We start from the raw sequence: 24,946 nt of genomic DNA on the forward strand, positions 1-24,946 counted from the left end.
GATCATGACCCGAGCAGAAGGCAGATGCTTAACTGACTGAGTCACCCAGGCGCCCCCATCTAGAAACTTTAAAAGAATTCTGATAGTTGGACCCCACTGTAGACCAGTGAGATCAGAATCTCTAGGGGGAGGACCACAAATCAGTATTTTAAAAAGTTCCCTAAATAATGCTAATGTACAAAGTTGAGAATCATCCTATTTGGGGTATGTTCTAGCATCAGACTATACAGCTAGATCTGCTTCTTGTTATCCCATGTAAAGTCTCATTTTGCATAACACACTTGGAACAAATCCAAGAAGGAAGATTTTTTTTTTTTTCCTATTCTCTCTCTACCCACCCATTGCCCCCAGGATATTTTTTTGTGATGTAGTTTAGGGAGGCTCGATCTTACCTTCTGAGGATGCAGGTCATGCTGATAGCAGTGGGTAACAGGATTGATCAATCCTTCTTCTTGGGCTTGTTCAGTCTGCACATCAGATGGGAACTGAGGGGACCCAGGAGTGTGATTTACTAATAGTCACTGGTCACGGAGCTTTGACTTTGGAGCCAGGCATTTGGATTTGAATCCTGGCTCTGACACTTATGAGGCTGGGTGACCAAGGACAAGTTACTTCAGCTTTCTCTGTTTCTGTTTTCTCATGTGTAAGCCAGCCTTAATGGGCTAATTAAGATTAGAGGTAAAGTACATGGGATGCCTGATGCATTGAAGGTGTTTTACAAATGGTAGTTATGATCATAATGTAACTGATTTTACTTAGCCTTTCCTTACTCATAGTATGCATCCCTGAAAGGCCATGAATTAAGTACAAATTTGGGTATTGACTTATATGTCTCACAGACTTCAATTAAAGTTTCCGAATGTATTCCCAAAGTAAAGGAAATGTTGCCACCGAGACCTGATAAAACCCACTTAAAATTTAAAAGGCCATTCTGTTGCTGTTATTTTCCAGTGCTCTAAACTCATTATCTGAAGAGCTGGAGAGAGACTTTCCCCCATCAACTGTAATTCACGACCATTCTGTACCAAGTTTTGTATATCAAGGGACTCAGTTTTATATATTTAAGAGGTCCAAGTGCTTTTATTCTTTTTTATATGAACAGTGTAGTATTTCTTCACTATGAAAGTAAACATTTATCAGGTGGATCTTTTATTTATGTGACTGGATAAAGTTTATAGTGCTAATTGATGCCGAAAGTGGTCTTTAAACTCCTGGCATATTTTTAACTTCTTCGAGATGTGGAATTTCAGAAAAAAATATTTATGAATAGAAGGGATGGTAAACATTCAAAGGCACACACCAATGTCTTGTAACTTCCTGAGAACGATATCAGAAGTGTGGCTCCAACATGAATGGGCTTCCTTGGAATGTTGACTTTAGGAGCTGGTAAGATGAGCAGCAGACCTGAAGAAGGATCCAGATACTGGTGAATAAGTCATTAGATCTTTTTGATGATACTTACAAGAAAGGTAAAATGTGGTTGATGCAATGTTAGGATTTGGTTAAATGGAATATTTGATAAAGTGGGAAGATGATTAGGATGAATTTTTAAGGGAAAAGGAAGTTTCTCATTAGAAATATAACCACGGGAAAACATAAACATGGGGAAATGAAAAAGCACAAATGTTAATGTTACATTACTAATTCCAGGTGGTACGATTAGAAGTGATTTTTTTTTTTTCTGCAGTGAAAACACGTTACTTTTGTGATTTAAAGTATTTCATCAAATGACTAAGCTGAAGGGACACCCGAGAAAGGATAGGTAGGGCTTTGTTTGTGCTAAATTGAGAGGGAGGCCCTCCTCATTTCGGTTTCAGGAGAGCAGACAGTGGTTTGTGTGACAACCCATTCTTCCTTGTTAGCATTGACTGAGGTTTGTAACGTTGGGTCAGATTTGCCAAAAAAAATTGTTAAAACTTACTTCGCTTTTGGATTCTGCAAGTCTGTCTCATTTTTCTGTTGTACACTCAGCATTTAGAATTTGGTCCTAGTGTTTGGAGTTACTTCTCTTTTGGAGGGGGTAGTGATGGTGGTGGAGTATTAACTGTAACAAATTACTTGTATGTTTCTCTGATGATTCTGTTGAGGTCCATGAATGCCTACTGAGCACCTGCTTTATTCCAGGCACTGTCATAGGTGCTGGGAAAGGTGGGCCCAAAGTCTCTGTGGAGAAGACTGCATATCAAGGAGAGTGATTCATAACAAAAATCACAGTGTCAGTGAATAAGAAAACAAAACAAAATACATAGTCCCCAAGTGCCAAACTCTTGTACCCTTTAGTTCTTTCCTCTTATCTCGTCTATATCCAAGATTCTAATATCTATTTTGTTACTTATTTTTTAAGGGAGAGGGGCATCAGTGCATCCTATAGCTTTCTCTGTGGTTCTAGTGTGTGTGTTCTCTGTGTGTGATGACGGAGGCTAAGAAGCCAATATTAAGCTTCTCGGTCCATGTTTTCATAATGCCCATCATTGTCTAGCCACATTGTGGACCCAGCTCTTGACTCTAATTTTAATAGCCAAGGAGCATGGATTTCTGCCGGTCAGCTCTTACTAATCACACAGTATGTAATTGTCTGCAGGTTATCTCTGAGATTAGTTGAGTCAAACAAGACAGAATGCAGGGGGCATAATCGAGACTTATTCTTCCCACTTGATGATGGATTTGTATTCTTTGTGTATTGTGGTCCTGCTGGGGACTTGAGACTTGGCCCTAGGAGTTAATGGAAGCTTCGTGTGTAAAAATGACTGTGTGTGTATTATTTGAAAATGGTTAATGTTTTTTCCTATTCATGAACCTGAGAGCACCCACCTTATGTTCCACTCAAAGGATTAGCCTGGTGTGCCTTTTAGTTACCTCTGTCAGGAACAGCTGGTCCATTATTAACCATGGTGGCCTATTAGCCATTTTTTAATTAAATGCATCCCAGTCTGACTTTTTCTTGTTTTAAAAAATTTCTTTGTGTACTAAAAATATTATATAATAATATTCACTTTTTGGTGTACTGTTGAGTCCTTTATTTATTTATTTAATTTTTATTTTTTTTAATTCATTTATTTGACACAGAGAGAACGAGAGAGAGAGAGAGAGAGAGAAAACACAAGCAGGGGGAACGGCAGGCAGAGGGAGAAGCAGGCTCCCCCCTGAGCAAGGAGCCTGATGCGGGGCTCCATCCCAGGACCCTGAGATCATGACCTGAGCCAAAGGCAGCTGCTTAACCGACTGAGGTGCCCCTAGTCCTTTTTTTTTTTAAAAAAAATTAAGTTTTTAAGAGCAGTTTTAGGTTTAAAACAGAATTGAGAGGGAGGTACAGGGATTTCCCATATACCTTCTGCTCCAACATTTGCATAGCCTTCCCCACTGTCAATATCACTTACCGGAATGGTACATTTTTTACCAAGGATGAACCTACACTGACATATAATAATCACCCTAAGCCGATACCTTAGAGCTCACTAAGTTGTATATTCTTTAGGTATGGACAGATGTATAATGACATATATTCATCATTATACTATCATACAGAATATTGAGACTGCTCTCCCTCCTACCCCACCCCTGACAACCACTAATCTTTTTACTGTCTCCATGATTTTGCCTTTTCCAGAATGTCATATGGTGGGAATCGTGCAGCCTTTTCAGATGGGCTTCTTTCACTTAGTAACGTGCAGTTAAGGCTCCATCACGTCTTTGCATGACTTGATGGCTCATTTTTTAGCTCCGAATAATATTCCATTGTCTGATTGTACCAGTTTATTTGTCCATTCACCTTCCTGACTCTTTCTTTATCGGAGGTATGTGTTGTATTTTTCGAGTTCAACGTCTGCAGCCTTCCAGAATCCTGTGCGTTCCTCCCGTCCAGGGCATCAGCATTTGGTAGACGCGGCAAAGCAGTGGGACAATAGTTGGAAGTTATTGGGACTTTGCCAAAGCTATTTAAAAACCCTAATACAGCATTCCAAAATGTATGCTATCTCTTTTTTTCCATCCTTTTACTTTGTTTTTTGTTTTTTTTCCTGAGGCTTTATTTAAAGAAAGTCTTTTGTAAGCAGCATATATTTAAGGTTTCAAAAAAAATGTAGTCCGACAGTGTTTGTCATTGAATTAGAGAATTTCAGTGTGGTTACATTTCTCATGTAATTCCTCATATATTTGGGTTTAAATCTACCATCTGATTTTTTTTTTTTTTTGTATTTGTCCTCTCTCTCTCTCTTTTTTTTCTCTCTTCTTTCTTGCCTTCTTTGGATTAATCAAGTATTTTTTTTATTATTCCACTATTCCTCCTCTTGCGGCTTGTTATAAATGTTTTACTTTACTTTTAATGGTTCTCATAGAGATTACAACTTGCACACTTAAATCATGGGGGACGTTTCCTAAGTGTGTACTTCTTACTGTTTCCAAACAGCACGACAGCCTTAGGAGACTTTAATTCTATTTATCCTTCTCTTGCATTATGTTTTTTATTGTCGTGAATTTTAACACCACACATTTCTTAGCCCCCAAAAGGCATAATTAGTATGGTTTAACACAGTCAGGATTCACACGGATTTACCTGCATATTGATCTTTTCTGTTGTTCTTCATTCCTTTCTGCAGCTTCAACTTCTACGTGAGTCATTTTTCTTTGGCCTCAAGAATACTTAGTGCAGGTTTCTAGCAATAAATTCTGTTTTTCTGTGTCTGGAAAATGCCAACTAAATAAAAAAATTGCATTATTTGCCCCTCCTTTTTAAAAGATTTTATTTATTTATTTGACAGAAAGAGAGCTCTGAAAGAGAGAGAGCACAAGCAAGGGGAGAGGCAGAGGGAGAGGGAGAGAAGCAGGCTCCCTGCTGAGCAGGGAGCCCAACTTGGGACTCGATCCCAGGACCCTGAGATCATGATGTGAGCCGAAGGCAGATGCTTCTGACTGAGCCACCCGGGCACCCGTGCCCTTTGTTTTTGAAGGATAGCTGGAAAAGAGAATTTAGTTTGACTGTTATTTCCTCCTGATGCTTTCATATCTGGATTTAAGTTTCCCCTGCTAAAGAGCAAAGGGGATGTCGTGATTTTATGTTCCTATCTATATTACATAACAAATTAGGTGTACAGTATTTTACCAGACACTTTGGGCAACGCAAAGATGAGTATAAAACGGGGTCAGTGCTGTCAAGGAAGCTTACGGTTGAATGGAAGAAACATATATACTTAACACGGTTTAAGGGAATAAATCCACAAGAGTGGGAGGAGGGAAGTTGCGGGATGTATAGCTAATCAGTCGGCCATTACGGCCCCAAATGGGAACAGGAGTGTGGAGATGTGTGCCAGCTTAAATTCCTGCCCTGGCAGCATATCACTTTGGGAACATTCTGGTAAGTTTCCTGGCTCTCTGCCTCAGTTTGTTCTTGAGGAAATGGGAACCCCGTTAGTGCCTGTCCTGTGAGCTGTTGTGAGGATTAGTTGAGTGTGTCCCACAGTAAGTACCTGGTGAATGTTTACTATTCATAGTTGCAATTATTTCCCGATTCTAGAGGCAAGCGAGATGGAAGAAGGCTCCTAAGTAGCACCAACTCATTCACAGAATGGATCCTTTAAATCCTGAACACTGAGGGGTTCGTTACTGACTGTCGGGTGGGGAGGCACCTCCAGGTCCAACACTGCTTAAAGTGGACGGTTGAGTATCAGGGTTGCCATCTGGGTTCAGTGCCCAAGAACTGGAAATTCCAGCTAATGGTAAATATTTATTCCTTACTGCCTGAGCAAATGTTCCTAGGCTGGGGATGTTTTCTCTAGTGAAGAAACAAAGGTGATGGTATGTGTGAAGATAACGGTCTGCTTTCTCACTGGCTGTCAGAAAAAGGGAAACAAAATTGAGCAACTGAATTTCTAGGTTTACTCTCGCCTCCCCTCCCCTCCCCTCCCCTCCCCTCTGCTTTCCCCTTCCTCTCCCCGCCTCCCCCCGCCTCCCCCCTCCTCCCCCCTCCCCTTCCCCCTCCCCGCTCCCCTCACCTCTTTTGCTCTTTTCTTTTCTTTCCTGGACTTGGTGTATTCAAATAAGTTTAACCAGTGCACTCTTTTTCTTTTTTTCCGCTGCTTGGAGGGGGTGGACTTGTTTTTTTTCTCTATAGGAAACCTTGGGTAAATGATTTCTCGGACTCAGATTTTTCTATTTAAGATGGGAAATCAAGTGGTTATCAGAATTAAATGAAGTGCTGTTTTGTTAAACTGTGGGATAGAAGAAAGTGAGGTAGTAAAGCGATGCTTACTGGCTAGGTTCGGCAGTAATTGTGATTTGAATTTCAGTATCCCTTTTTTGTCTTATTTTGATAAGGGATGGAAAAAGGAATTTTATGTACATTAAAAAATGCTAATCTTAAAAACAACCACAAGAATTTAAAATAATATGAAGTGTTACTTCAGCTGTCTGCTTTGACCAGAGATTCACAAATGTAAAAAATTGGTGCTGGGGCGGCACCTGGGTGGCTCAGTTGGTTAAGCGTTGGACTCTTGGTTTGGGCTCAGGTCATGATTTCAGGGTTGTGAGATCAGCCCCACGTTGAGCTCTCTGTGCTCGGTGCAGAGTTTGCCTGAGATCCTCTCTCCCTCTCCCTCTACCCTCCCCTCCATAAATAAATAAATAAATAAGTAAGTAAATAAATAAATAAAATCTTTAAAATAAAAAAGAATTGGGGCTCGTCAGGCAGGGGAGTATCTTATCATTCCTTCCCTCCTTCCATTAGATTAGATAGAGTAAAACTACACTAGTGGACCTGAAGCCAACCTTGTTGTTGTGGGCTGCTGTGTAGTAGAATGAGATTCTTGATCCCTTCCAGAAACCATGCAGGAGACCTATGTCCCAGAGACCCTTCCCCCCCACGCCCCCCCTCCCGCCCCCCCCCCCAACTAGAGTAGACAGCATTTGGAGACTGGATGGCTTTGAATCTCAACAGCGCCGGGAGCACTGGGCTTTCTGTTTTGGCAAGGAGAGCACCACTGCTTCTGCACAGAGGGAATTACAGTTGCTGATTTATTTTTTTTGTTTACCAGCTGCAGGATGCAACTGTCCTTATCTATGGTCTGACTGAGACCAGCTATTTTCAGAAATTTAACACAGTGAGGGCGCGTTGAGGCAAATACCAGCCGTAGGTTTAACTGCTGGCTTTTTGGCTGTTCAAATTTGTCTTTCTCTTTAATGTGCTAGTTGGTCATCTCTGAGAAAATAAGGATTACTACCCCCAGGCCCTAAGTTGTTAGCTGAACTCGCCTGGATCTTGCGCCTGCCCTCTGCCGTGTGACCACAGCGCTGAGGGGCATTTGAGGTCAAGTTACTTTCTTTGCAGCGTGTGACTGCGGGCTCTGGGGAACCCCTGGTGTGGTGAGAAGGGGACTTTATAAAGGGATTGCTGCCACACAGGAGGCCCAGGTCCTTTTAGCCGTGCTTGTGGGGAGGGTGGTCATCGTGTACAAAGAAGCGAGATCTGTGAATAAGCTATTAGGTGTTCAGTGTCGTTTCAGGCCGTTCTACTTATTATTATATTCCAAGGCTTCATTTAGTTAGTCAACAACCTTTTGTCGAGCACCAGCTGTGTTTCTGGTACTATGTAAAGGAAGGTGGTCTCCGGGCCTTTCCGTTGCTCAGTCACCGAGATGGAGACTCTTGTGCAAATAATGACAATTCAGTGTGATCAGCAGATGTTAGAACAGAAGGGTACACAGGAAATTATAAGGTTGTAGAGGAAGGCAGGGGTACTGACCCACCAAAAAACACATAGAAAACAATAGCAGACATATATTTGTCCATTTGAAAGTCATTTTTAAAGAAAAAAAAAACAGACTGTAGTTTCTTTCAAGACTGGATTTTGGTCCTCATCCCTGAGATTTTCCATCTGGTTTCTGCCTACGGAGCCCTACCTACTTGATCACACCAAGGGCTTCTTAAGCCTTTGACTCTGCAAAGAACACTTGTTTTACTGAGAATCTTGTTGTGTTTTGCTCGGTTGCAAGCTTTTCAGAAAGCTTTCACTGTTGTGCAGTGTGAAAAGTACGGGAATAAAGGTACGATGTCTCACTTCATGGCAGGGCTGGAGTTCGAACTTTGAATCTCTAAGAACTAATAGAAGGGACCGGTGCATCCAACAATTTGACTTTTGACTTCTTAAGTTCATAGCTGCCTGTAAGGATCTGGGGAGGATTAGAGAAAGTGTAGATACCAGAGATCATAAAGATAAATGCCCAGTTCTGCACTTTGAGTGCAGGGGCTCATTGAGTAGGGGCTCAATACATGTTTGCTGCTATCTTCCATGTTGAAATTTGAATTCTGCTTTCTCCTTTTCTGACTCAGGAGCAAATGATACCACTCTGCACATTAAGGAGAAAGGGAACCAACATTTGCTGAGTATCTACTGTTTCCCAAACACTGGGTGCTTGACATCTGTGATTACCTAGCAAGCTTTCATGGTCCTGAGAGGTATAGGTTGGTATTAGAATTCAGACATATTTCTGTATTTTGTTGAAGGCCATGTTCAGTGTATGATGCACCATTATACACACGACTAAGGAAGCTATTAAAACATTACCATTTATAGTTGTAAGATATATCCCTATTTGAGAGATGTTAAAATGTGAAAAAATATACACCATAGAATTAATAAAATATGATAGTTGAGCTTGAGTGTACAGTTTATAAGGAGAAGTCTAGAAGCAGATTCTTGGGGTCTTGAGATTGATACACTCTCTCTCTTAACATGTATTCACACATGCTTTTTTTTTTCCTTTTTAAAATTGCCTTTAAGGATAAGATTGATTAACATAAGCAACTTATTTAGTAAACACAAATGGAAGACCCATTATGTTTCGAGCCCTGTGCCAGACACTGGAGATACTAGATGAAAACTCATGCATACAAAACAAAACACAAAAACAGGGAATCCTCCCTGAAGATGCTGACAGTTTTATAGGAGGGATAGGTATGAGCCACAATTTAGAGGATATTCTGTGGATTTGAAGTGGCCTTTTAATTTTCTCTTGAGACACAGTGTCTCCATGTTCAGAAAAGGCTGAATTTATTAGTTGATGACACTTTCCACCCCTTAATACACACCCTTACTGGCTTTCTCAAAGAATCCACTGAGAGGACATCAGAATCAATATTGTGAAAACAAGCTTATTTTCTCCATCAACTACCAGTGCTGGATATCATATTTTTACTTATTTTTGGAGCCAAAACTCATATCTGGATAAAGCTTCATAGCTTCCAGTTTGGGCCTAGCTTCTCCATCCTATGTTTACGAGACTGTCTCTTGATCTGTTATAACTCATGTGCCAATAGCAGATGCACTTGCTAATGAGAAATTGCATCATGGTCAACAGTAGGTTTTATGATACACCAGTTGATTTCAACATTTTAAACACTTATTCCTCATATTCTTTGGGAGTGTCAGCTGTCACTCCTGATTTTCCCATTACATTTTTTTTTTCACAGAGAAACTTTGATTTATCCACAGTTGGGCTTTGTCAGGGGACATGGAATGACCAACCATTAAAATGACTTGTCACCAAAAAAAGAACTAGAAAAAAACACAGGGAAATTCTTTGTTTTTAATCTCATAACAGTAGGTAAGTCTCTTCTGACAATGATAGAAAACACTGAAGTCATACAAGAAAGAATCAACTCCTTAACAATAAATGTACAAGCCAGAAAGCATCATAGGCAAAATCAAAAGACAGAATAATGACTGGGAGAAGTTGTTTGCAACATAGGGTTAATAGCCTTAAAAAAAAAAAATGAAGAGCTTTTACAAATTAATTAAGAGACCAATGACCCAAAAGAAAAATGGGCAGTCTGTGAACAAGAGAGTTCACAGAAAAGGAAATACTGAAGATTCTTAAAGGTATAGGTTTTTTAGCCTTGTTCAGAATAAGAAGAATTAAAATGGAAACCTACACTGAGATGCAATTTTAAGCTCTTAGATGGTAAGGAGGGAAAAGTATGACACCATTTTTTTTGTGTTGTGAGGGTGTAGGGAAAGAAGCACAGTATCCATTGCTAATGTGTGTGTACATTAGCCCAACCCTTATGGAGAACCATCTGTATTATCTACCAAAGTGTATGGCAGTTGACTACTGACCTTGCACTCCCAGGAATATGTCCCACATGTAGTCGCACCTACCTCCGCCACGTGTGTAGAAATTGCAAGTCCAAGTATTCCTCTGCATAAATGCCCTTCAACAGAGAATTGGTCGTGTAAGTTGTGGAACATCCACACAGTGGAACAGTCTGCACTTGTCGAAAGGAGTTAGTCAGCCGTTTATGTGCTAACCTCAAGAACTGTTTTTAAATGGAAAAAAGGCAAAGTGCAGAACAGGGGGTGCGCTCGGCCACCATATTGTGTTAAAAAAAAGTAAAAGTAAAAAAATGTAATAAATACAGAAGAGCTGGGATCAGGTGGAGACTATATATTACCTATTTATTGGTATATCGACTGTGTGGAAGAGGACATGAGGAACTGGTAAGAGTCACCACCAGCAGGGGAACTGAGTAGCTGAGGGAGAAGTATTGTTCATGGTTTCATACTTTTGGAATTAGGTACCAGGTATAGTTCTAATTCTAAGAATGCATCCAACTAATAATTTTATTAAATAATACTAATTTAATCAAATTGAGCAGGTTCAAAACACTTTGAGTCACTGAGATGAGCTTGAGCCTTCTTATCTCAAGGTCATGAGTTTCCTATGAAGTTCCTTTCTATCTTCCACAGCGCCTTAAGGCAAGCTTGTAAGATTCATGCAACTTCTTTTCATGGTTAGAATTGTTCAAAGGCTGTTTTGTGGGAAAGACTTCCTCATGGGTTCTCAGTGAGTGAAATTTAAGGAAGTCCACGTCATTTCCAGCAGCATGATCTCCTCATGTGTCCATGGGGCTGAGCTTTTGTAAGGCTCAGCAGTATGTCTGAATGTGAGTGAGCTCCAGCTCTGAACCAAGAGAGCCCACTTACTCTATCTAATCACTTCCTTTCTAGTCCGTGAGTCAGCTCAGGGCTGCAGTGTTACTGTTGATGTCCGCCGCCGGGACAGCTTGCAGACACATGCGCTGGGCGGGGCTCCCCCTCCCGAGCCAGCTGGTTCTTACCAGCTCTAGCAGCTTCCTACAGCACTCCTTGGGGCTTCCTCTGGCTCTTCCCCTCTGCATCCAGGAGAGGAACAGATCCCTTATTTAGGGCAAGGATTGGCCACCTTGACTTAAATGTGGGTGGATTCGTAGGCTTTGGGATTCAGTTTCGAAGTTAACTCTTAGAAATAAACAGAATTGATGGATGACATATACACGCAAGACTGGCAACTACCTTGACTTGGGCTTGGGGTATTCAGGGAGAAACACACTCTGGCCAGCTAACCTGGGATAAAGTTTAAATATAGCCTTAAGGAAGGTTGCAATTGATACAAAATACTTTCATTATGCTCTGCTTGGATAGATCTAGGGTGGGTGTGAGGTGTCTTTTAAAACAATTTCCCAGTGGCTTTGTCATTTTTTGGCCAAGGTAATCCTCTGAGCCTCCCAAGGGTGAGTTCCTTCATTCTGCGGGCTCTGCTGGGGCTCCCAGCTCTCGGAGGCCCAGTGTCCACTCAGCTCTGCTACGGTGGTGGTCTGACAAAGGGCTTCCCAGGGAAGCTAAGCCGGGCTTCTTGGCGTTGCACTCCTGTTGCAGCTTCCATCCCATGACCTCCAGTGGCCTTGGGGGCATCTAGACCACATAAGAGCAGCAATGTCTGCTTGGCAACTGATGATTTTGATTTAAGTGTTAGCCCCGTTCCCTGCTTATGCAATGGAAGCGCCTCCTTATCTCCCTTTCCTGTGGCAGGGACTGGGCAAGAGAAGAAAGACGGAAAGACAACAACAGACTAAAGAGTCAGAAGCCTAGGAAAAGTTTGGGGAATTTTTGTCTTATAGTTATTTGGCTGTTGGCCCTCTTGTATAATTATTTTCTGAACTAAAAAATAAGGCTTACGAAACAAAAAAAAGTTGAAAACACAGTACAGCAAACACCCATAAACTTACCAACTAGATTTAACAGTTAATTCACATTTTAACATCTTTGCTTTATCTATATACATGCATGTATATTTCTAGTTCACATTTCCATTTCCAAGACTTCCCTCCAAATTCCTTTAAAACTGATACTACTTCTGAGGGCTAAGGAATCAGCACCTTCCCATGTCCTTTTTTTCTTTTTGTTTGCAAAAAAAATTTTACTGGGTAAATTTGGATCATGCTTGCCAAGACCTCTTACTCTGAGTTGAATTTAATAAGAATTCACACTAGAGGAATAAAGTCATTGTCTCCTACTCATTTTTCCTTTTTATTAAGTTGGGGACCACTGCTGTATTTGTTTCATTTTTTTTAAGGAGAAATCATTGTATTTCTCAGGTATTATTCACTATCTGAACTTAGGAATTGAATAGATTCAGACAATTTTTGGAGAGACAGTTGGTAACTGTCATTATCTGAACCCTCATTTATATCTGAAATCCTGGAACTACATAGATTTAGATAACAAAGCTCTCCTTATTATCTGCATTCCTGTTCTCTAAACACAGGAACTACATAGACTCAGTATCTAGATACTCATATGTCAAGGGAGATAGCCCTTGCTTCTATCAGAGCCCATTCTTATGTACTTACTAGACCTATAGGAGGTCATGAAATCTAATTTGATTTCGATTACATGAGCTCTTGGGAGAGCAGGGGTAACAAGCTTGACATACTATCATCATCCTTAAATAATTTTAGTTATGTATTTATTTGTGACTGTAATTCCTTTGAGATGAAATTTTAGTGGCAATTGAATGTGTTTGTTTTTTTTAAACAGTCACTGGTCTGTTGGGATCTGGAATATTTTCAAATACAAAGCCAAGTTATTGGGCCACAGTTGAAGTGTCTGATATTTACAGAATCTCTCATCTTTATCTCAGAGCAAGAGTGTGAGCTTGCCATTGAGTTACAGATCCTTGTGGACCCTGCCTTTTGCCCCTTCCCTCTGGCTCAGAAGCCAGAGCAGCATCTTGTGGTCATGTAATTGCTTGTATTGCGTGTATGGGGGTTTGACATTTCCTGTAAATGTCTAGTGGGTCCAGACAGAGAAGTGACATAGCTCAGCAAGGAGGATCACTTAGAAACTAGACGGACCTGATCTTGAATCCTTGCTTTGTGACCTTGGGCAAGTTATGCAAACCTCTTAGAGGCTCAGTTTTCTCATCTGTCAGATGAAGCTCATAAGAGCTACCTTCACAGCGAATGGATTACTTATATTTCATGCTGAATCATTTTGCACAGTACTGGTATTGGTTTATTTCTTAAAGTCCCTGTTGTTTACTGGATCTGAGCAACAAGCTGGTCAGCTCAGATGGAATAGCAATTAGTTTTCATTGAATTTAGCAAATGGGCTTTTAAAAACCATTATTGAAGTGATGGAAAATTTCACAAATGTGCATAGGATTTTCCCCGCTTTCTAAGTGTTGAATGAGGTCTGGAGGGAAAGTTCAGTGGAAAGGGTAACCTTTGACTGTAAGGAAGCTTCTTCTTGAACCTATCAGGCATATCTGGCTATAGAATGGGGGAAAAGGGGCCATGTGGAATCCAACTAGGTAGTGCCTGGAGCCAAGGGGTTAAGTTGAACCCCTTTAGCAGATTGGCAAGGAGCATCTAGGCTGGGTAATTAATGCTTCATTTCAGGGGGTCATTGATGCATCAAAGTTGTTAATTAGTTTTATGAAAACAGATTGTGCAACCACAGGAAGATTGTAATTGGGTAGTAATTGAAAATAACGCAGTGGTAAACCTTAGTTGGGTGAATCAGTTGGGGGGTAACTTGAAAGGAGAAAGGGAGTCGGGGCGGGTGGGTTGGGGGCGGGGAGAATGGCATAGCAAGAGTAGGGCAGACAATAAATAAAACATAAGTTGAACAGAGATGACCTGGTCTATCATTTTTGTTCAGACATGAGGAAACAGGTCTAAGGAGGGAAGGGATTTTTCTAAGACCACACAGCCAGTTAGAGGTCTGTTTCCTCTCTCCCCTTGCAGTGAAATCCCAGGATATTAATGACTTTGATGTTTAGGAGTTGACTATGAGGAACATTACAATGCACGCTGGAAAGACTGCTTCTGAGGCAGAGAGTATACTTAGGAAAGCTGCTAGATCATAGGAGGGAAGAAAGGTAGTCTTAGAACCTTGTTTCATTTCACTTTTGCCATGACCAAGACTTGCAAGGATGTTCCTTTACCACCCATTACTGGACCATCCCCAAGGACTAGAAGACTCTTCAGCCTCCACAGTGTATCCATCCTCTTAAGAAGGGCCAGTCGACGGGGAAAGTGCTTTTTGGTTTGATACTAAAAGAGAAGACTTATTTTTGAGCTTCAGTTTCAGGTTGTAATTCAGCTGAGCACCCGGAGTGGGCACTTCACTTTGGAACCTGTAGGAGCAGAGGGTTGTCCGGACACAGCTGGAAATGGCTCATTCCAGCGTAGCCCAAATACAGGTTCAGTCCCCGTTCTCACTAACGTTGCTACAAACTTCTATAGCCCGGGGGGTGTTCAAGCCCCCAAATTTCAATCAATACCTTGTTTACCTCATCCATTTGGCTGGTTCCTTGGACTCAGTGGTTCTGGTAATCAAAAGGAAAACAGGTCAGCAGAGCAGCTTTAGTTAGGTGTGACTCAGCCGTGGACTTGGAGGTGAACCGTTTCTCTCTCTTCCTCTATCACTTGGGACTAATAAATACAGTATCTGGAAGGACTAAGTGTACTTGCATGGAGACTAATCAGGAGGACATTTGGGGGCTCATTTGGCCAAAATAAATTGCATGCTCTTGAAGTTCACACAATAGAACCACCGGTCTGGTTTTGACTGCTTGGGGAGCTCTCCCCTCATCATCCCTGCCTCCTCCCCTTTCTGTGTGTCTTACCGTCTCTACCTCATTTCCCCAGTGAGTCTTCCAGGTGAGCATGATGAGCTCATGGCTGGGAGGCAAAAGGAATTGTATTTTTTAAGTTTCTGCAAAGGGACTTCGATTATCTGGTGGATAGATTGCCTTCACTGGCCAAGTTTCCCGAGAGGCCTTTCTCTTAAGGCTTAATATGTACCTCACTGCAATAAGTTGGGGGGGGGGCAGTGTTGCCCTTTTGGGCCTGGGAACGCTTAACAAAAGTCTAGAGAGGTACTCGGACAAGTAGGTGATCTTCCAACTCTCCTGTTCCTTGGCTACCGATATAAATAGGATCCACAGCAGCCATAACATTTTCAAGTTAGCAAAAGGAAAACATACTTATCAGTGGTAACTGCTTTTAAAAGATAACATGTATTGTTTTTATAATTATAAAAGTTAATATTAATATGTCCCTGTAGAGAACTTGGAAGGCTCTAAGATGCATAAGGAATAAATTAAGTCACTCGTAATCTATTTCGTGAATATTTGGATAAGTTTATGTTTACAGCTTTTGCAAGAGGATGAGACCCTTTTCTGACTTTCTTGTTTAGAGTATTTGTCTTTTGGGGCGCCTGGGTGGATCAGTTGGTTAAGTGACTGCCTTCGGCTCAGGTCATGATCCCAGATTCCCGGGATCGAGTCCTGCGTCGGGCTCCCTGCTTGGCAGGGAGTCTGCTTCTCCCTCTGACCCTACCCCCTCTTGTGCTCTCTCTCTCTCAAATAAATAAATACAATCTTTAAAAAAAAAAAAGAACTTTAAAAAAAATAGAGTATTTGTCTTTTAGTATCTAAGTCTTTTTAGAGGTATTCTTTATTTGCTGTGAACTCAACAGTGAACTTTCTGAATCAATAAAGAATTAATTTATTCCACATATCCTGATGACTTCATTTCCAGTTAGAGCTATCATAGGTCATACAATGCTTGAGTTGCTGTGTTGCAATGCAATTTTGATGGGTATTATAAAGAGTAAGGTCAAGGGAGGAAGGAAGTTAAGTTTCTATGAGCCAGGTTTTCTTTTCTTATAGGAAAAAAATGCAAATAACTTTAGAGAAATCTGGAATGCAACTGGCTGCTGTGTATCCTGCATAAAGCAAGGGATACCTACACTTAGTAGCTGAATAGATTTTCTAGGAAGATGGTTGTCACGTGATCTCGGGCTTTGGCTATGGTTGTTAGCCCCACTGTGGCGATGCTAAAACCATTTTTAGGGGCATTTTCATATTCTCTTGACTCATTGTTAATTATAAGAGAGCATTCTGCAGCATTCTGTCTTTCTGAATGATGTTGGAAATCATGCATTTAATTTCCACGGATAGGATCCTTTGGCAAAAGTGGAGAAAAAATTAAATATTTAAAGTTTTGAACTAAGTTCAGGAAATGGGTGGGTGGACTCCTTAGTCTGTTGGCATGTGATTTGGGGGCAGGAATTTCTTTTTTTAAGCAAGAACAGGGCACTATATTGACTGGCCGTGTTGTCCAATGTAATGTTGTCCCTGAGAACCAAAGTGTAGACAAGTGCTCTTTGTCTAATTGAGTGAATAAAAAATGTGTATTGGCATGAATGGCCATGTGCATTTTCAGGGCGGAGGGGCACATGCTGGGGCCCTATTGAATTAAAAAATTTAAAAGCATACACATAAAACTTTGTGGATCGGAAGGGGGCAGCTGGGAATGCATTACCCAAGTCTTAAACTCAGGGTATGGGTGGTTGTGCAGAGGACAAATGCTGTTGGAACGGTAGACACGTGCAATAATCGATGGTCTTGGAGTCTGCAGTCAGTTGCAAGAATTTCTCAGGCCTTATAGGTTGTACAAGAGGCAGCTGTGTTTGCTTTGTGCTTTTTACAACTCTTCAACCTAATACTTTGAAATGAGGGTCAATGTCTTCTCGATTGAGGAACTTGAAAATGTTTTGCTTGTCATGTGTAAGTGAAGTCAATAGGGTTCTAATGAGTGGTGATGAACACTCCCTGAACCCTGCCCCATGGGATCTGGCCACCTGACTCCCAGATTTGCATCTGTGCCAGAAGAACCAATAAAAAGATTAAGGTCAATGGATTTGGAAGGTGCCACAAGTGCCTGCCAGAGTTCTAAAGACTAGTGGCAAATGACAAGCCAAGTAGAGGTATCAAGCAGACCTGAGTTGAGCACTGGCCTTCTCCCAATGGCTATGTGCCCTCTCTGGGCCTTAGTCATTTCACCTGTAAAATGGGGTGATATCACCTATCATTTCCCCACTGCACAGCCGGGTGCAAGCCGTGGTTTTTACCTTCCCCAGCCACTGTAGCAGCATCCTAACTGGTCTCTCTATCTTATTTCTTGCCCCCCTAAGATCCATTCTCCATGTACCAGCCAATGGTCATGAAGCTCACCATCTCCATCTGAAACCTTCTTGTTTGTTTGCTTACTTGTTACTGTCTTTCTGACCCTCGCAGCAGAAGCTTATTTTGTCACAATTCTGGAGGCTAGAAGTTTGAGATAAAGGGGTCCTCAGGCTTCTCTCCTTGGCTTGTAGAAGATGGTAGCCTTCACCCTCTGTCTTCACATGGTCTTCCCACTGTGTGTGTCTGTGTCCTAATGGCTTCTTATAAGGACACCAGTCATATTGGAGTAGGACCCAACTATCCCTTAATCACCTCTTTTTGAAGTTATTTAGTTGGCCCTGTCTCCATGTATAGTCATATTCTGAGGCTCAGGAAGTTTCTACTTAAACATATGAATTTGGGGATATATAATTCAACCCATACAGAGGGGAATGTTCTAGATATTATCTAAGACCTTTTCAGCTCTATGAAATTATATTTTAAGTTGGAGGTCTTCCTCTTCACTCCCTTGTCCTGCTCCACTCCTGTGAGGTAACAGTTTCATGCATAAACTTCCTAATTTTTTTGTAAGATTTTATTTCTTTGAGGGGCACCTGGGTGGCTCAGTCGTTAGGCGTCTGCCTTCGGCTCAGGTCATGATCCCAGGGTCCTGGGATCGAGCCCCGCATCGGGCTCCCTGCTCAGCGGGAAGCCCGCTTCTCCCTCTCCCACTCCCCCTGCTTGTGCTCCCTCTCTCACTGTGTCTCTCTCTGTCAAATAAATAAATAAAATCTTTAAAAAAAAAATTTTTATTTATTTGAGAGAGAGAAAGCAAGCACGAGTGGGGGGAAGACCAGAGAGAAAAGCAGGCTCCCCACTGAGCAGGGAGCCGATGCGGGGCTTGATCCCAGGACCCTGGGATCATGACCTGAGCCGAAGGCAGACGCTTAACCGACTGAGCCACCCAGGTGCCCCTGCTTCCTAATTTTTAATGCTTACACATAGCTCCACGTATATTTTTGAAGGGTTTAAAAAAGTGTGTGTGTGTGTATTTAGCAATAATGTAAGTTATGGACCGTCAGAACAGCAGAATTTATCTATAAAACATTAAATGGGACAAAAAGAACACCTGAGGGGGTTTCAGTTTCATTTTTTTCTCTTTAATTTTTGAACTATATAATAAAAAAACATTTTTGTTTGTTTCCTCCCCCAGCTGGAAACTGACAAGCTGGCTCTCCCCATGAGCCCCGGCCCCCTTAGCCCGAGCCCCATCCCCAGCCCCAACACAAAACTTGAGAATTCCACTCTGCTGACGGTGGAGCCTTCCCCGCTGGATAAGAACAAGGGCTTCTTCGTGGATGAGTCGGAGCCCCTTCTTCGTTGTGACTCCACATCCAGCGGCTCCTCCGCGCTGAGCAGGACAGGCTCCTTTATTACCAAAGGTACGACATTGGCAGGATGGCTACAAGGCCCATTCATTCTGTAAGCCTCCCCCAGAGAAGCCTCTGGGGTTTCTCCCTGGCCAGTTACACAATCCAGTGGTAGTTGAGTCATTTGGGAGACCTGTTCGGGAAGACCTATCCTAGACCCCAGGATGAGGCTGGCCTCAGAGAAACCACGTCACTAGCCAGCCAGGACCCACCCAGAAGGTCTTTCCAGCGCTGATTATCTGGCCGAGAGTCCACATTGGTCGCCCTTTATCCTCATGATGCTATCGAAGGTGTTTCGGGAAGGTCTGATAAAATGTAGTCTGGCAGGTTTTTTTGGAAAATTATTTACCAGGTTTGTAGAATCCAAGGATTTAAAGTGTAACCTATCTTGAGAGTGAGAGTGTAGGTTTCAGTGACTCAAACGAATTAAAATAGCAATGTTTTAAACATTGTGGATTAGTACATTTGGTAAATAATTTGCCACTTGCAGTTTTTCATAGCAGGATAGGGATTGGTATGCACGCTGTATTGATGACAGTTTTGTTCGAAATTTCCCAGTTTGGGTAATTCCAATTATATTTTCGTGAAAGGGTTATATTTTATGTTATGTTATAGTTTATGTTTATAAGATACGTTCTATTTTCTATACCTTACCTATTTAGATGATCTATTTTATATTTAAATGAAAGATTTATATTTTAGTTTGTATTTTATGTTCCGTGTTATATTTTAGAGAAAGCTTTTTATAATAGTAGTAAAAGTTACACTCCTTCACCTCATTGTGTAAGGTATGACCCAAGAAGCAGTATTTTCTTATTTATGTGCTTTTGCTCTTAGCAGTTTAGTTTTTTAAAATTTGGCGGTGTAATTAGAAAGTCAGATGAGCAGATTACATTGACTTGGAATTTTTGAGGGGCAAAGGTGAACTGATGTCTTTGTTTAGTAAACACATTACAGATGGGGAGAGTGGTTTTTTTTGTTGTTGTTTGTTTGTTTTGTTTTATTTAAGTTTCTGTAAGTATTTCAGCATCCTCCTGAGTTTTAGAAGAATCTAGAAGTCTTGTAAGTCTAGGCAAAGTCATGCTAATGACAATCAGCAACCCATTCAAGCAGTTCCTTGTCTGACCTCCATGAGTCAAATCTTGTTTGTTATCTTAAGTGCAAGGGTGGGGGGGGGGACGCTCACCTTGAGGGTGGGGGTGGGAACAGCCTGTGGGGAGGGGAGCTGTCCCTCCTAGCTCTCTTCCTCTCCTGTTTCCCCAGTACAGTCCCTTACCTCTGCCGCCTCCCCTCCCCTCTCCTCCCTGCAGAAAAGAAGGACACAGTGTTGCGGCAGGTACGCCTGGACCCCTGTGACTTGCAGCCTATTTTTGACGACATGCTCCACATTCTGAATCCTGAGGAGCTGCGGGTGATTGAAGAGATTCCTCAGGCTGAGGACAAGCTGGACCGACTGTTTGAGATTATCGGAGTCAAGAGCCAGGAAGCCAGTCAGACCCTCTTGGACTCTGTGTATAGCCATCTTCCCGACCTATTGTAGAACCCGAGGGATACTGCACTCTGGAAATGACTCAGTGTAGTGGCAGGGTGGTTTTTCGTTGGTTTTGTTTTTGTTTTTCTAGTTTTTTGGGGGCGTATGTGTGTGTGTGTGTGTGTGTGTGTGTGTGTTTAACAGAGTATATGGCCAGTGTTTTGAGTTCTTTCTTTCTTTTTTTAACCCTTCTAGGAAGTTAGTTTATAAGCCTTCTCAAGGTGTAACTGTTGAAAAATACCCACCACTAAAGTTTTTTAGGTTCCATATTTTCTCCGTTTTGACTTCTTACGTATTTTCAGAATTGTTCTGTGCACTTTAAATTCACTTAATGTACCACAAACGCAGTGTGACTTTCCCTGCACACTGGATTGTGAGGCTCTTCTTAAAAGTATAATGGCATCTTGTGAATTCTCTAAGCAGTCTTTCATGTCTCAACATCCACATCTGCTTTTTTTTTAAATGATTACTATTTTTATTATTATTTGTAATTTACAAATTTTCCTAAGGGTTGAAGAAATGTAATACCCCGTTGAGTTACTGTAATACAATTAGATTTTGAGTTCTCCTTTTAATATGCCTTGGTGTAGAGTTCATATTCATGGCTGAAACTTGACCACACTGTTGCTGATTGTATGGTTTTTCACTTGAGCACTGTGTAGAATGCTTCATTACTTGTGCTTCTCTTATGCTAATATGCTCTGGGCTGGAGACAGGAAATCCTCAAGCCATCAGAACTTGCTATTTAAGTGGCTTGACAACTGGGCCACCAAAGAACTTGAACTTCATCTTTTAGGAATTGAGCTGTTCTGGAACATACTACTGCACTTTGGAAAGTCACAACTGAGTGCCAGGGGCACCTTTTTCCATAGGGAATTTGCCCAGCTTTGCTTTAAAAGATGTCTTGTTTTTTTATACACACAGAGTCGGTAGGTCCAGTCCGCCTCAAGGCCTTGGTCTTGGTGGGTCTCCTTCGTCCTTCAATCACTTTAATTAAAAATGGCTGCAGCTATAAGAACTCTCGTCTGACATATTTGCAACTCTGCTCCCATTTATAAACCTGCGCTCTCTCTAATGCTCAGTTGGCAGACTCGAATGCAAAGGTGGCGTGGACTGCCTTTGTGTGGGCGGGGTTTGTGGGTCGTGGTGAGGGACTGATATCAGAAAAATGCCTTCAAGTGTACTAATTTATTAATAAATATTAGGTGTTTGTTACTTGAGTAGTTTGAGTGTATTTTCTACTTGCCTTATACATGTGCTGAAGTTATAACTCTTTGATGAGTCTCTTGGAAAAGAATGTGTGTATTCTAAAAATCTCAGCATTTCTGATCTGTAAATCATGCAAATTAACAAAGCTTTGTGTCTGGAAGAGTATCTGGAGATATGTAGAGAAGGATGGCCAAGCGTTAAAGACGACCAAGCATTTCCTGGTCTTTTGAGGGTAAATCTAAGGCTCCTGTTTTGGAGTTCATCCCTATTTTTAGAAAGGAGGATTTGGAGGTGGAGAGGTGAAAATGATGACCAGGCCCTGGAGTATATTCTTACTCGTGTCCATCGAGGAAGTTTGCCACTCGTGGGGGGTCTATACCAGTTCACAGGCTTCTGTGTGAAACTTCTTTCTCCCTGACTAACTTTGGGGGGCTTTCTTGGCAATAGGGCAAGGTAAAGTCTTATGTGGATGGGATATATTACATCACATTCTATGTATTGTTTTATATTATATTGTATCTTGTATTTGGTCACATAACCGCCTTAGCCTGGGAACCCTGGCTCTATAGAATTCCAATGGCCAGGACCTCAGCAATTTTAAGTTCCTCTTTCAGTGGGAAAGTAGAAGTAGATGGCCTGTCTGAACACTTGGACTCCTATGTCAGTGACATTAAAGGGGTTTTCTGCTTTCATCCACTTCCACGTGGCTGGTTTCTAGAGAACCATTCTGGCATTTGGGTTAGTTCTCAGGCCAGGTTTCCCTTCCTCTTTTGTCAACAGAAGACAGAAACTCTTCACAAATGAAAAGCAAACTAGAATGGGTCAGAGATAGTAGGGGAGGAGACAGAGTGTGTTTTTCAGAGGATTTCATGACTGCCACTTCTTTTTTGGGGGTTGAAAACATAAATCAGTGTTGTGGTTATTACGTTTGTAAGTTATTCATAGCTTGGGGATTATGATTTTCTTAACCATTTATGCAGCTTTATACTTTACAAAGTGTTTTTTACACTGTCTTGTTGAAACTTCATAACTATCTTACAGGTACTATTATTGTACCCATTCTGTAGATGAAAAATAGGCTTATAAAGGCTAAGGTGCTTGCTTAAGGCTCTACAACAGAGTTGTAGAGATCAGACTTGAATCTGAATCCAAGGCTCTTTACTCAGGACTGATGACGAGAACTACTTTGTCAGGCTGAACCAGTGGACCCAGAGATCACAATGATGAAATTTATTTGGCTTATAAGGAAAGCCTGATAAATTAAATTCAATAAATAATTATGAACTTATAGGAATGGGGTAGCATCTTTTGATGATCCAAGGGAAAGGGACATAGAAGTTGTGGTTAAACAGAAGTTTCATATAGAATTAACATAATATAGAGCTTACCCCCTCCAAAAAAGCAACCCCAAAATGCATTATTAAAAAAATATATATATAATGTTTGGGTCAGAGTTTATGACAGTCTGATTTATGTATTTTGTGGCTCACTTTGGAGGTTTTCTCTGGTTTGAGCTGCCTGACTTTGAGGGCTGTGCTGAACTAGAAGGTTTCCAATGTGGGGGTTGGAGGGATAACCAGAAGAGTAAGAAACAGAATCAGGAGCAATTGTTGAGAAATCTAAACCTGATGACAAAGATCATTTGGGTGGGAGAAAGACTATCTTCAGTTATTTGCAGGGCTAAGGCAGAGACAATTCCTTTTTTTTTTTAGAGAGTAATACTGTTTCCTCTATAGGCCAATTGAGGTTAAATGTAGAGGAGCTTTTAAACAATTAGATCAGGCTGCTTTTCAAAGGAGAAAATGACTCCTACTCTGGGGAAAAGTTGGACATGCTTCAGTGGTTCTCAACCTTGCATGTAAATAATCACCTGGGAATGAGCAGTCCTATAAAGGCAGGTTCCCAGAGAGTTCGATTCAGAAGGTTTGTGGTGAAGCAGAGAACCAGCATCTCACACCATTTTTTCTGGAAACTCATGTTGGGCTAAGTGCTTGAGATCCTTGCCACTGTGGACTGCCACAGCACTTGGGAGCTTGTTAATGCATAATTTGAGGCCACTTTGCTATGCTCCTTAAACTTTAATGAGCAAATGAAACACTGGGGGATCTTGTTAAAATGCAGATTCTGTTTCAGTTGTTAGGGGGTGGGTACTTAGGTGACGTGGATGCTACTGGTCTCTAGATCACACTGAGGAGCCCACGACTGTGCCTCGGTTTCATGCAGAGTAGTGCCAACATGGGAAAAGACTACACCAATTCCCAATGAGAGAAGTAAACAATTTCTGACAATCCGAGGAGATTTCCAGACTCAGGCAGTCCTGGACTGGTCAAGATCTACAGCAGTGGTTCTTGATCCTGGTTGCACATTGAAATCAGCAGGGGAGCTTTGGGAAATCCAATGCCCAGGCTAAACTCCATACCACTTATGCCAGAATGTAAGCGCCTGGGACCCAGGTATGAGCATTTTTTTAAAGCTCCCCAGGAGATGCCAATGTGTAGTCAGCTTGGACAGCCACTGACTTGAGAGTTTGTGAAGAGAGTGCTTCTCAATCCTCACCCCAGATCTGATGGATAAATCTTAACAGGGAGTTAACCTGGAAATCTGCAATTGTGATTTTGCTATACATAGTCCCACTCAACTCTGCAGACTTGCTTTAGGACCCATAACCCTACTGTAAAATTCTATATAACTGTTAAGAATTGATACACTACCAAGCATGGATGGGGCAACATCTTAAAGCTTCATTGCACTGATGAATAATTAATTGATGCAACTGATCAATTCTTCATGGCTTTGAGCATTATGTATAAGGTATGATTAACCAAGAACGTTTGGGATGTGATGTTACTCTGATCTGTGTTTCTATATATATTGGATTGAAGGTTTGCCAATTTTCAAAAATAAAGTAAGATCTGATGAGTCATAAACTGCACTGACTATGTCATAGAATCTCAGACTGTTGTAGCCCCTGGGCTCTGGGACCATAGATCTCATTGTACAGTCCTGTAGATGCATCAGGCACCTCTCTTAAACTTCGATTTGAGCAATGGAGATGTGATCCATCTCTTGGTTAGCAAATTGTGGCCCTTACCTTTGTAAGGAAACTTGGACATTGTGTAGAAGTCGTGTGGTTTTCAGGTGGGAAGTTAGGCTCATTTCTGCTATGTTATGGTAGAGTCCAGTTACCCTAGTCCCTGCCAGCACTCTTTCACTATTCCAAGATGCTTATTTTGCTTCTTTTCTTGAAAGGAAGTAGAACATGAAGTTAATGATTTGAACAAGAATTATTTGCATTAGAAATCCAAAACGGTTTTTACTCTAGTTGACTTCAAGTAGCTGAATATGTGAAGCATGTTGGATGCCACCATCTTTATCATTTCCAAAATACAGATATTCATAAAATACCTTACAAGGATATATTAAAAACATGGCAGTGGATACCTCCAGGGAGAGGAACCAGCCGTCCAGGAGACAGGAAGAGGAAAGGAAGGACATGTTCTTTTCATGATTTG

At 41.4% G+C, this 24,946-nt stretch overlaps 1 protein-coding gene across 1 annotated transcript in view; it reads left to right on the plus strand.

The window, feature by feature from the left end:
- The window catches only part of TNFRSF21 (TNF receptor superfamily member 21), a 66,601-nt gene extending 45,161 nt beyond the window's left edge, over positions 1-21,440 (plus strand). The window contains exons 5-6 of the mRNA XM_036110805.2: positions 18,478-18,706; positions 20,005-21,440. Coding sequence (XP_035966698.1) covers positions 18,478-18,706; positions 20,005-20,234 — 459 coding nt within the window. The 3' untranslated portion in view covers positions 20,235-21,440. The remainder of the gene's footprint in view (positions 1-18,477; positions 18,707-20,004) is intronic.
- The last annotated feature ends 3,506 nt before the right edge of the window (positions 21,441-24,946 follow it).

The sequence above is a fragment of the Halichoerus grypus genome, chromosome 9, assembly GCF_964656455.1.
Source record: "Halichoerus grypus chromosome 9, mHalGry1.hap1.1, whole genome shotgun sequence".
Lineage (NCBI taxonomy): Eukaryota > Metazoa > Chordata > Mammalia > Carnivora > Phocidae > Halichoerus > Halichoerus grypus.